The 13,541-nt window shown below is 41.8% G+C and overlaps 1 protein-coding gene across 1 annotated transcript; it reads left to right on the top strand.

Moving 5' to 3' along the window:
• Positions 1–216: 216 nt before the first annotated feature.
• Positions 217–10,027, top strand: LOC120438407 (nuclear factor 7, ovary-like). The gene is given in 3 exon segments (XM_039608818.1): positions 217–337; positions 439–599; positions 8,248–10,027. Coding segments are annotated over 2 exon segments (1,389 nt in total). The 5' UTR covers positions 217–337; positions 439–455; the 3' UTR covers positions 9,493–10,027.
• The last annotated feature ends 3,514 nt before the right edge of the window (positions 10,028–13,541 follow it).

Raw genomic sequence — 13,541 nt, 5'->3', positions numbered from 1 at the left:
CACAAAGTGACACTTTATTGATAAACTTCACAACAGGTTTCATGTTGTGATCTGTGGAGGAGAAAAGACGCAAAACCTGTTTTACAGTTTTGAGCTTCAGGCAGGATTGAAACACACCTTAGTTAAACAGCAAAATTTTTCTCCCCCCTCACGTCACTCAAATGTGACAAACCTGGAAACAGCAAGTTCTTCGTCCTCAGTGAAGAGAGACACACAGACGATCAGACGGAGTTCAGACCAAACTAGCAGCTTCCTCTGAGTGAGTCCAGCTACAGGAGAGAAAAGTGGAAAACTCCAACACTGCTGCTTCAAGCTGCTGACGCTCCACACACTGAATGTGAGTTTGAGCAAAAACACGACTCAAAGGAAGTTTCAGTGAAAGTCGTAGAGGAGGGAGGGGAGCCAGGACTGACTGTACTTCCTGTCTGCTGTTTTCAGCTTCACTCACAGACTCAATGGCTTCCAGATCAGAGGAGGATCTCTGCTGTCCGGTCTGTAAGGAGGTCTTCAGAGATCCTGTTCTTCTGTCATGTAGCCACAGCTTCTGTAAAGACTGTCTGAAGAGATGGTGGAGAGAGAGACCAAGACACGAGTGATAGGTTTGTAGCTTAACCTATTCGCTGGAACGTTGAAGGCAATGTAATAACACAGCAAGCAAGACACGAGTAGGCAACATTCTTTATGTTTCACGTGCACGGGAGAGAACTGGACAGGCGCCGTTCCTTCGCTTGACCCCAGTTGCTCTCGTCCGTTCCCCCGTAACACTGCTCTTTTATTGTGGTTACATGAATATGCATAGGTTCATTAACATATGACCTCTTATAGGTATACATGTGAACAAAGAATACCCTGAGTGTGTGTATCTATGTGTGTATGGGGTCAAGATGTAACCCCAGGAAGACTCCCCATAGCTGGTGCCAGGAGTCTAGCGGTACATCTGAACAAAAGGCTCTTAGACTCAAACAGATATACGTGTGTTTGCTATACCATATATCAGCAGGAGAAGATACGACCTCTCCTAGGAGGTGTGTGATCTATGCCAGAACACTCTGAAGAGGAGTGAACGCACTCCCCTCTTCATGCTACACAGAGTTGTTACAGACCTCCTAGGATGAGACATTCTTTCAATCTACAAATGATTATATACTTCTAAGCATATATGAGTAGATATTTCTAAGCATAAATGACAATCACAATACAAATCTAACATTTCCCCCCTTTTGACAATTATGCTAGAAAAGTACCCAGTTATGATCACGTCATGTCTGACAGTGTCAATGCAAACCTTTTTATACTCAGCATATGTAAACGTATACAGTCTGACAAATATATTAGCAGTTATCCAAGTTCTCATTGATCTCATACAATGGTAAACTGCATCCTACAAGCAAACAAATGAATTGTTAATGATCAAAAGAGAAATTAACATTTTCAAAAACACTCCAGCTCGGTTTTGCTCCTCAGCAAGACATGTAAATCACGTCTCTCTGCAGAGTGGTTTAAGTTCTGCAGGGCATCATAAATGTCTCTTCCAGTTGTTTCCATCCCTGTTCATAGGACCAGAGTCCAAATGTATGTAGAATAGACATTCAAACATACCAGTTGAGTTTGCCGTTTGTCAACATGGGTCTCAGCTATCTTGAAAGCTGCAGACCTCTTCAGCACTCTAGTTTTATGGCCTCTGCCAACCCCCATCACCTCACTTCAGGCCTCTGTCCTGTGGGGGATATGACTCCTCCATTGTCCATCCTCTACAGGAAAAACCCTCTGTGTAAAGGGTGCTGGATCCAGTTATCTTACTGCTGCTATGATCCCAGCAGTCTTCAGTGTGCCATCGTGTGCATAGTACAGTGACACAGCATTAGATGATGTTCATAGGAAACTGCTGTCATCACCACCATAGCTTCTGGTTCCTGTGCTTGTCACAGAATCATGATATCATCCTTGAACTCCCTCTGCGCTGTCGGTGGAGCTTGGCACGCTCCCCTCATCCTTCAGGTGCCCATCTGTTGTCCACAATCTCCTCTGTTGGCCTCTGGAAAGCCCCCTTGGCACAGCTCTCATTCCAACGCAGCTTCATGGTCCTTGCTGTGGCTCCGAAATCTGATCCCATGATGGGCCCCAAACAGCTCGACCTTTGACCTCAACCACTGCCTGGACTGTCAGCTCTGCCTGGAATGGGTTCTCGCTTCTCACTGGGCCTCAGAAGATTTCTCAGGAGATTCCTTTCAGCAATACTTTAACTGCTGCACCTATATTTCCTTGCTAGGAGGAAAAACTTCTATTTGGAGAGCATGTCAATCATCATCAAACCACATTCTTTAGTTCAGTGAGCTTCATTTATGGACCATCAAAGCCTCATCTGAACATGGATGCACCACTTTGCATAGGTTTAATACCCGTTGAGGAACTGTTAATCACACAAATCACTGCAACAATCTTAAAAAACATAGTTTAGAAAACATAGAAAACATAGTTTCATGTAATTCTGGACCCCTCCTCTTGACGCATGGACACTCCCATGAGTCAACTCATCAAACCTAGATTCCTGTCTTAAAGAAAAAGGTTAGCTAGACCATGTCCCAGGCAACATCAGGGCATCTCCCCCTCTGGAGCAGCACCACCCCGGACCTATAACCCTGCAGTAAAAGATGTCAGTGTGTTTTGCATAATAAGTGTGCTTAAAACCTGGCTCTGTCTGGAGCCATCATACACACCATCATGGCCTGGAAAACAAGATCTGGAAGTGAAATCAAACTCCACACTTATAAACAATTGTATCATAAGAGTAATAAAGCATCAACAGGACAAGTATCATGTGCAGGTTTTCTCAAATCAGTAAACTACAATTATTGGCATAATTTGCCTCAGACATGGATCATCCCATGTCTCAGTTAACATTAGTGTAATTGGTGACTTCCCTTAAGCAAAGTCACTCCATGTATTTAACACTAGGAGCTCAGTAGTGGCCAGCTAATGAGCCCCATATTAAACTATTCCTCAAACACTGCATCTCTTAGTTGCTTTTTCATGTTACTTGTCCGTCTCTGCTGAATCCTCTACATGCACTCTTAGACAAACAAACATTAGCAACACACATGGACAATCCTGGAGTCAGGCACAAATTGACAGGGTCCGGAGGTGCTATAAAACGACCATAAAGACCATAGCTGTGGACAGAAGTGGCACTAGTTTCAACACAGGGAATGTCTCACATGTTATTCACATCGTCAAAGTAACCTTCACATTTCTCCAACAACACAGTGTAACAGCATCACCAACCCATAACCTGTAAGCACAGTTTTCTTCACACATGAACCCAGAAATCCTGTAGTAGAAAACATCAACCAGCTATCCTGGTATAGATCACATGATCAAATCACATGAAGACCGTGATGTTGTAGAAAAGTTAGCGCTGCGCAGGTGTATACACACTTTCTCACAGTTACCTCTGTGAGCAACACAAGGTAGTGAATAACACCCCTGATAGATGCACAGACACAGAAAGTGGCATTTAAAAGGTTAAATCATCACGCAACCTCGAATGTTGCTGTCATCTTTCTGCTCCTGTAAAAAGAGAAACACACATAGATTCATCTGCACCTTTGTCAGGCAGGGGTTAAATTCGCACAGTGATGTCAGTCAGTCTGTCAGCTTCTGTCCGCTTTTACCAGTCAGTCAGTTTTATTTTCTCTCACTCATTCATTCATGCATTCATTCATTCTTTCTTTGCTGACAGTGGAAATTAACGTCGCATTTTCATTTCCACTTCTCAGCAAAATGACGTCATTTCAAAAAGAAAAGAAGAACTTTATATTGGATTATCTCGCTTAATCTTTTTTTTTGGGTAGGGACCTATTTTCTAATTGTCCCATATAAGTGACTTTCTCCAGAGCCCATTGCAATCTTTTGGAGAAACTCACTTGCAACATTTTCTCGACGACGCGTCGTATAGCGCTTCTGTTCTAATCGTGCAGATCTGCTCAAACAGAGATCATCAAACAAAACTTTCAGTGCACTGTGAAAGTATCAAAATAAAAGGCCTCGGTAAGTCATGACACATGCTCCTCATCTCAGGAGGGTAAATCATACCATTAGCATGATTTATCATACCATCATATTAATTGGCAGGCTCAACTTCACAACAAAAGAAAAATCATCAGCTAGATAAACTCCAAACCAACCATTAGCCCCACAACACACAACATAAGCCTCATGTCTCATTAGCTATGAATTTTAATCCCCAGGACTGTACTTTTCACTCATTTAGGCCACAGATCCATCTTATTCATCTTTTCTCTTTCCCTGTCATCATAAAACATGTGACATGTTGTCATGCATCTCACAAAAGAAGTTTGTTATGTATTCAGAGTTTGGTATCTGGGTGCAGGATTCACTCGCACATCACAACAGGAAACTCAGTGTTTTAGAGTTTCCACTCTAACAAACTCCAACACTTCCCATTCACTCATGCTAGAATTCAATCACCTTTCATTAATCTAAGAACCATTAACTAGTTTGCATATCAGCTATTAACCCACTAAGTTGACAGGACAACAGAAATGCATGTTCAAAACATCATCACAAAAATAGAATTTCCCTCATACTGTAAATTACTTGTGCTGCATCAGTCAGGCAGAAAGCATCTCCCAATTTACTATATTAACAACTAAACTTATTGTCTGATCACTGGTTGGTCAAACCAGAATCCTTTTTTCCCCACAAAAATTAAACTGTTGTCCTGCAACCTAGAGAGTTAACTGTCAGCATTGGATAAATTCAGCATTTGATAGCAAGTGTCTGTTAAATTGACACTATTTTAACACTGATGAGAGATAACAAGCTGATTTTCATTGCATGTGTGTTTGTGTTATTAGGCAGGTTTAATCAATGTGTCTGGAGCTGCATCTCCAGCAGGGCATGTTCTTAAAGCTGCCTTTCCTACACACTTCTCTGCTATTAATTGATCCTTTCTTAACTAATGTGCTGTGAGTCCACTGGTCTTTGCATCACACCAGGTGATAAACAGACTCACATGCTCAAGATGCTGTCTACTCTTCATGAGCTCTCTTGTTTGTGTTAGTAGGGTTAATGCATGTTCTGCTCGTGTGTGTGATTTTGTATATGTTTCTTTCTGCAGTGTTTCAGACTCCTTCACAATTTTCCACTTAAGCAGTCAGTTTTCTTTTCCCCAGGTTTGCTAACCCAAATTTTGATTTCCCACATTAAACAACAGCTTTCCTCTGTGTCCTTACTTACTGCTCTCACTCTGTTGTCCTCTCCCACTTCAACAGTCCAATAGTCGGCAGTTCTTCTTCAGCTTTGTCCTGTGTTCCACTGTCTCTTCTTGCCATTTTCTCCAAAGGCGGCAAATGTCAAACTCCAACAGCCTCCTCAGTTCTCCTCAAAAGTCCTTTTCACAAGCACAGTGACTTTGCAGCTTGCTGGAAACACAGTGTCATTCATCCAGTCAGGATGATGGTTTGCTCTTCTTCTCCACTGCTGTTTGTCCACACTGCTGCTGCTTGCTGGGACTCTTTGCTCAGGACTTCGCTGCTGTCTCTTTATCTGCCATGTTATTGCTCTTTGGAACTGCATTCCTTGTCTTCAGGGAGGAGTGAGAGCTCGCTTGTGAGGATGAGGGACACATGGTGCTGTAAATAAGTTAGCCAGAAACTTGGCCTGTACATTTCCAATAGTGTTAAACTATAACTTTCTTCTGACTGCTGCATATGGGAAATTGATCCAGGTCTGCGTTTCATCTGAAAGTGACAAAACTAAGACATTTCATTATTATTATCACTGCTTGACCAACACACAGAACTCTCCTTTCTTAAAAGCAGAAAATGAGATTATAGTTGTTCTTGGCTAATAAACACAAAACCTTTTTCCTATGATTTTTCATCTATAATGTAGATTTTGTCTCTTTTTTACTCTTTTTTTCCTTTACACTAGCTGGTGACCTGCAGAATCACCGCTCTCACAATTTGTGACAATTACGTTTACACAACGCACACACACAGCGACGTCAGGCACATTCACACTCACTTTTTTCATCTGCGTAAATAAATCATATGGCTGATGATATGTGCCATGGTGATCCATAAGTATGATCACAAGTTTATCTAGTTAGTTTTCAACCCAACAAAACAAATAAACAAAAACATGATGCTGATGCTATGAACACTCTACACACATGAATCAAGATCCAGGAAAACTGCTGCGCATCTGAAAGAAGAAGCTGAACTCACGGATACGCTACATACTCGAGTTATCATAGTTCTCTTCCCCTTTCTTTGATGAGTTCTCAGCCAGCTCCCGATCTGATAATGTGTAGCTTGCTCATCAGCTCAGAAGAGACAGCAACACGACCTCACACAGTGGTTGCGTGCTTTGCCCACAGTGGCAAAGACTTACACTTTCATATTCACTCAGCTTCTCCATCATGTAGTTTTCAACTGCTTCATACAGGGTTCAGCATATTAGTTGTTTTCATAGGCGTACTCTATATCTCAACAATGGCTCATAATAAGACGACAGTTTTCAAACAGGTCAAGTGCCTCTATGCACGTCATTAGTTAAAATATTTGCCTATTTTACTTCATCTCATATGTCATTGTACTGTATTTGAGCAACCTTAAGCTTAATGCAGATTACTGTTAACAACTGGTTAAATTAATGGTCTGGAGCACAGGCTGTTGTTGATCAGGGCAATCTAAAGAATCATCTAAATATTTTGTGTCAGCACGGGGTGGGGGAAAGCCATTCACCACAGCATAGCTTAACTGCTGCTGATGTGGGCCGGCCTTCTCCACACGCTCTTCAAGGCTGCTGTTTTCCTAAAAACTTCTAACATTTGAATCTCTTCCATTTATAAGCATGCGATTAACCGCACGGCTCAGGTCCGCGTGAAACCCGCGCGACCGTGCTCGCGTGAACCCGCGCAGCTAAGGAGCCGTCACTCTCTCTTTTTTTTTTTTTTTTTAAATACTGTGCGCTCCCAAGAGTGAAGTCCAGCATAAACGTCTGTCACGCTCGGACGCACTCTTGGTTGCTTAGAAACCCATGATAACAACAACAACCGTGACCCAGACCACGCCTGCTCCACAGTCATTAACACAACCACAACAAATATCCTCGCGCACAAACAACAAAAATTAGGCCTATTTTCTCAACGCAGTCTCACACAGTGGCTGCGCGCTTTGCCGCACTCAGTGGCAAAGACTTACATAACAGTGATCATGCGCTTTAACGCACACAGTGATGAAGACTTTCAACTCAGTCTCACATAGTGAATGCGTGCTTTGCCGCACACAGTGGCAAAGACTTTCAACGCAACCTCACACAGAGGATGCGTGCTTTGCCGCACACAGTGGCAAAGACTTTCAACGCAACCGCACACAGTGGATGCGTGCTTTGCCGCACACAGTGGCAAAGACTTGAAACTTACTCGGTGTTGCTTAGCGTGTAATATCAGCCTCGGATCCCGCCGATCGTCATTCGTCGGGGAGAGAAAACGGACAGCTAATCCACCGGCCCGATGACAAATTCTCATGTCTCGTTGACGTCAGGGTTCTCTCCTCGGTGAATGCCGACTCCAGGGATCCGGCTCGAAGGACCAATTAATGATAGGTTTGTAGCTTAACCTATTCGCTGGAACGTTGAAGGCAATGTAATAACACAGCAAGCAAGACACGAGTAGGCAACATTCTTTATGTTTCACGTGCACGGGAGAGAACTGGACAGGCGCCGTTCCTTCGCTTGACCCCAGTTGCTCTCGTCCGCTCTCCCGTAACACTGCTCTTTTATTGTGGTTACATGAATATGCATAGGTTCATTAACATATGACCTCTTATAGGTATACATGTGAACAAAGAATACCCTGAGTGTGTGTATCTATGTGTGTATGGGGTCAAGATGTAACCCCAGGAAGACTCCCCATAGCTGGTGCCAGGAGTCTAGCGGTACATCTGAACAAAAGGCTCTTAGACTCAAACAGATATACGTGTGTTTGCTATACCATATATCAGCAGGAGAAGATACGACCTCTCCTAGGAGGTGTGTGATCTATGCCAGAACACTCTGAAGAGGAGTGAACGCACTCCCCTCTTCATGCTACACAGAGTTGTTACAGACCTCCTAGGATGAGACATTCTTTCAATCTACAAATGATTATATACTTCTAAGCATATATGAGTAGATATTTCTAAGCATAAATGACAATCACAATACAAATCTAACAACGAGTGTCCAGTTTGTAAGAGAAGATCTTCAAGGGAAGATCCACCTTTAAACCGAGCTTTAAAGAACCTGTGTGAGTCGTTCTTACAGGAGAGAGCTTCAGAGGCTCTCTGCAGTCTGCACTCTGAGAAACTCAAACTCTTCTGTCTGGACCATCAGCAGCCAGTTTGTCACATCTGCAGAGACTCAGAAAAACACACCAATCACAGATTCAGACCCATCGATGAAGCTGCACGACAACAAAAGAAGGAACTTCAGGAAACTCTGGAGCCCTTAAAGAAGAAGTTAAAGGTTTGTGAAGAAGTTCAAGTGAAGTTTGATCAAACAGCAGAACACATTAAGGTCCAGGCCCGACACACAGAGAGGCAGATTAAGGAGCAGTTTAAGAAGCTTCACCAGTTTCTAGCAGAGGAAGAGGAGGCCAGGCTGGCTGCACTGAGGGAGGAAGAGGAGCAGAAGATTGGGATGATGAAGGAGAAGATGGAGGCTCTGAGCAGAGAGATAGCAGCTCTTTCAGACACAGTCAGCGCCACAGAGGAGGAGCTGAGAGCTGAAGACGTCTCATTCCTGCACAACTACAAGGCTGCAGTGGAAAGAGTCCAGCGCTGCCCCCTGCTGGATGATCCACAGCTGCCCTCAGGAGCTCTGATAGACCAGGCCAAACACCTGGGCAACCTGACCTTCAACATCTGGAACAACATGAAGGACATGGTCTCCTACACTCCTGTCATTCTGGACCCAAACACTGCTCATCCACAACTCATCCTGTCTGAAGATCTGACCAGTGTGAGATATGGAGGAGAGAAGCAGCAGCTTCCTGATAATCCAGAGAGGTTTGATGTGATCCCCTCTGTCCTGGGCTCTGAGGGCTTTAACTCAGGGACTCACAGCTGGGATGTTGAAGTTGGAGATAGTACATTGTGGGGACTGGGTGTGTTAGCAGAGTCTGTGCAGAGGAAGGGAGACATAGAGCCTGGATTATGGGGAATAGCATTCTATGAAGGTAAATATTTAGCAGGTTCTCCATCAGCTGGATCCACTGTTCTCTCAGTAGAGAAAAAGCTCAAGTGGATCAGAGTGAATCTGGACTGGAACAGAGGAAAGCTGTCGTTCTCTGATCCTGATACTAACACACACATACACACCTTCACACACACTTTCACTCACAGGATGTTTCCATTTATTAGCACTGGTGGTAAAGTGAAGGTGTGTCCGTTGAAGGTGTCAGTGTCAGTGGAGCAGATGAGTTGAGGATGATGATATTTCTAATGTTGTTTCCTGTCAGTGAATTGAAGCTGTTAAACTGCAGCTGTCCTCCTGCTGCCTCGTTGTTCCAAAGCTCTTTGTTTCTCTTTTAGTTCTCACTGTTTCTTTCTGTTTCTGCTGTCCACCTTTTCACATGGAAAATCATTTCACTGTTTCTCACTGAATGACTCCCCAAACTAGATTTGAAATTCTATCAAGTTTCTAATCATTCCAAGTGATTCATGTTTCTATTTGATGTGTGTAAATGGAGATGATTTAGTTTGCTGGGATATGGACTGACATGTGTTGAATGGGAGGAGCAGTTTGTTGTTGTCTTCTTGTCTGTTTACGACAACAATAAATATGTTGTTGAAACAATGATTCATGTTTAACTCCATATATGAAATGTTTCTGATCTTTGAATTCTGTTTGATTAAAGACTTTCTTCATGACACAAATGAGATTTCAGTGTATTAATAGAACTAAATAAGCTCAGAGTTGAAAGGCTGCAGTATTATGTACGTGCTTCACTGTCAGTATCTTCAGGGGATTCAAGGGAAACATCAAACTGCTGTAATGAGATAAACTAGTTGGGCTGAACACACTTATCTGTAGTTTGTCTCCATCCAGGATCATCAGAATATAATGAACATGTGTGAAGAGCCAAAAAATGCTGCTCCCCTCTCAGCATGATGAGCTCCAGCCTTTGTTAACAGGACAACAGGAAACATGAGACAACTTTCAGAGACAGTAACCAACTGTGGCCACAAGATGGCAGCAGCTGATCTGAGATCCTTTATTGGACAGAACGACTCTGTGACGTCATCAGAGAGACGGCCTTCACTTTGATAGATCTGACGTCATGTCTGCACTGCGATGATGAAGCTGATAAACACATTGTTATTGATCCATGAAATCACCTCTGTCCTCTCAAGTGTAGCTGTTTACAGAGCTAAAGAAGTCCTTCATCATCAAAACAGACAAACATGGATTTTCTGTATTAAGTGACGTCATCCTCACTCTAACCTCTTACATACATTCTGTTCAGTTTTCCTGCTGTGAGAAATAAACTGTGTGGAAATATAAATGCAGGGAAACATCCATTAATCACAGCTGAGCCGTTTGTTTCTGACTCACATTAAATGAGGCTTCAGGTGTAAATACCTCAGAAGTGTTTCTGAGTTCAGTAGAACCAGACCCAGTCAACCATCATGGCATCCACAGCACTACACAATGCAACAGAAAGGCCTTCATCATCTGCTGAACCACCTCTGAACCACGACGCTCTCCCTGCATCTAAAAGCTGTTAGTCAGGATGAGATGCTGCTGTGATCGCTCACAATTTACCTGTGAGATCTTTGTAAATATTGTCTTTGTTTCTGAAGGAAACACCTTTAGTCTGTTTTTATTTGGAGTGCAGATCTGGGCGTCCATCACTTTAACCTGCACACGTTTAGTTATTGAGTGTAGTTGATGTTTGGCAGCATTTTATAAGTGACAGTTCATGAACGGTGCAGGAACAGAGGACGCCTGACCATCCTACCTGTGTCAGTAAGAAAACTTTCATCACAACTTCACAACTTAACACAACTGAAACCTGAATTCTGTGTTGCATAGTTTACTAACAGTGTGTGTTAACACTGAAGTTAGCAGTTTGTTTCCTAAGAGCTGCTGGGACAAACCACAGTGAGCGGCTACAGAGTTTTAGTTAAGGTGGTTCTAATATGTGACCTGTTGAATTATTTACAGGGATTTATTTTTCATTTAAAGCATCATTTGTGACGTTTTTATGAAGTTTAGTTCTTTTATGTTCTTTGTGTAACGTTTAGATTTTCTTCTCTTGTGTTTTAACTCTTCAGGTTTCCTGTAACGGAGATGTAAACCACCGTTTTCTGATGGTGCTCCACTGCACCGTTTTAATAATAATTAAGAATAATCATACAATTCTTACTCCAGTGAGTTGAAATTTTTCCTATATAAATTAAGGAAAATGTTTGTTGTTATCATATTTGAAAAATGATCAGTAAATAGATATTGAGTAAAACAAAGCACAACTGAATTTTATCTGAAATCTTATTACTGTCTTGTAAAGCTGAACTTAACCACTTGCACATGAAATAGATATTGTCACGAGTCATTGGCTACATACACAGACACTGACATTTTACACGGGCATACTTAAAGGTTTTTAGAAATATTACTGTCAATGAACTGGGAACTAAAACACCAGGTCTGTGCTTTATGTGAAATGGTCAACACTTTAACAAATCTTTTAAAACATTACATGAAAAAATCTCACCATATATTGTTAAGAACCTAGATTCCTCTGACTAAAATTGACATTTCTAATAATGATTTATCCACTTGACCTTCGTCCTTCCAGGTCAAAAGTGATAGGTTTGTTTTCAGAGACCCTATGCGATGTGAGTCTTGAGAGCCACAAAGCTAAAAAAAGTTGGCCTGAACTGCTTCAAAGGTATAACTCATCTGCTTCAAATAATCAATGTTAAGAGCATACAGAAGGCCAAAGAGGTATGGCAGGGCAGGAGAGGGGTTTGGACAACAGCATGGTCTCACACAGACGTACAGGAATCATCATCTCTTAGGATGGTGAGGTTGGCAACAGATGCACCATTCAACACTGGTTCCAAAATGTCAGTGTCCTGAAGAAAAGTAAAAGATGAATTATTGAAAGTGAAGAAAAACTAAAGACAAAATACATTTCTACAGATTTTAACTTAAACCTCCAAACCATGCTGGTCATTTGACTCATGGAGGTTTTAAATAGAAAACGCTTATTTTCCTTTAATTAATGAAACAGTAGTTTTCACCCACCAACCTTGTGATGAGTTTTGTACAAAAATATTTTCTGCCCTGGAACATCCACTAACAGCAGAAAAAAGGGAGCGAGAGTTATGACATATGCAATGCTCACCATAAACTTTTCTGGACTGCATTGAGGTGGTGTACATTTCCACTTTGGATGAACTCATCCTTTAAAATATCTTATAGGAATTAGTTTTAGTTGCATTACTTTCTTTGTACTCACCAAACACTTCAAGAAAACCTCTGTTGAATGTATGGAAAGCGAGCAGGCCTCTCAGTGCTGCTGTCTTCAGTGGGACACAATGTCCGATGTCTAAAGAGTATTCAGTGGAAAACAAGCATTTCAATTAGTATAGTAATGTGGTGTACTTATACACAATGCAAAATTAGAACTCTTTTATAGTAATGAAAATAAAGCACAGGTCAGACCCAGCAACATGTAAAACTAAAAAAAGCATCGATAAAAATACAATAACTGTGAAAACATTAATACTATCTGCAATGTGTAATCTACAACACACAATCCTTAAATATTGTCTCCTTTTTGTCATTATGTAAAAAGCTCTGAAAATGTAGCAACACAGAGCATGAAGTACAACTTTAATTTGTGACAATTAACTTAATTAAGGACATTAGGCAGTCTTACACAAGCTGTCCAACTGTCCAGTTAGCTTTAAACATTATCGTAAACAGTGCAGCACCAGATAAACGGTGACTATTGAAAAAAATGAAAAAAACAATGTCAGACGATATGTAAGTTACTTATATCACTGTCATATAACTGGTGCACATGTCTGTCCTCCAACGACCCATGAAAGTCTTTTTTGTTGGTCAGTGTTAACATCACGTCTCCACTCAGTGATAACATTAAAACTGCTTACAAAACGGGTAATAAGCGAATAAGTTTTACCACGGCAGACATGCAGTAAAAAAGCCAGTGTGAGATGTCGTCATTTAGAGATAAAGGTCTGTCTGAATTTCAGTGTTTAACATTAAACAGTATCAAACATTACTGTTTGCAGAGTTCGAACAAGCTGGACCAATACTCTGAGCTGAAACCTTAGCATAGAAGTAGGTGAAGGGCTGGAAATGTCGTTAGACGCGTGAAGTAAATCCTAACATCCTTAGTTAACTTACTGGCAAATGGTCGGCAGCACAGTCCAACTGCAGACCACGCGAAAATCCATAATGGTCGAAAACTGCAGTTCACATCCAACTTTGGTCAATTT

The sequence above is a fragment of the Oreochromis aureus genome, linkage group 3, assembly GCF_013358895.1.
Source record: "Oreochromis aureus strain Israel breed Guangdong linkage group 3, ZZ_aureus, whole genome shotgun sequence".
NCBI lineage: Eukaryota > Metazoa > Chordata > Actinopteri > Cichliformes > Cichlidae > Oreochromis > Oreochromis aureus.
The sequence above is the reverse complement of the archived record's forward strand: the minus strand, read 5'-3'. Positions and strand labels throughout refer to the sequence as shown.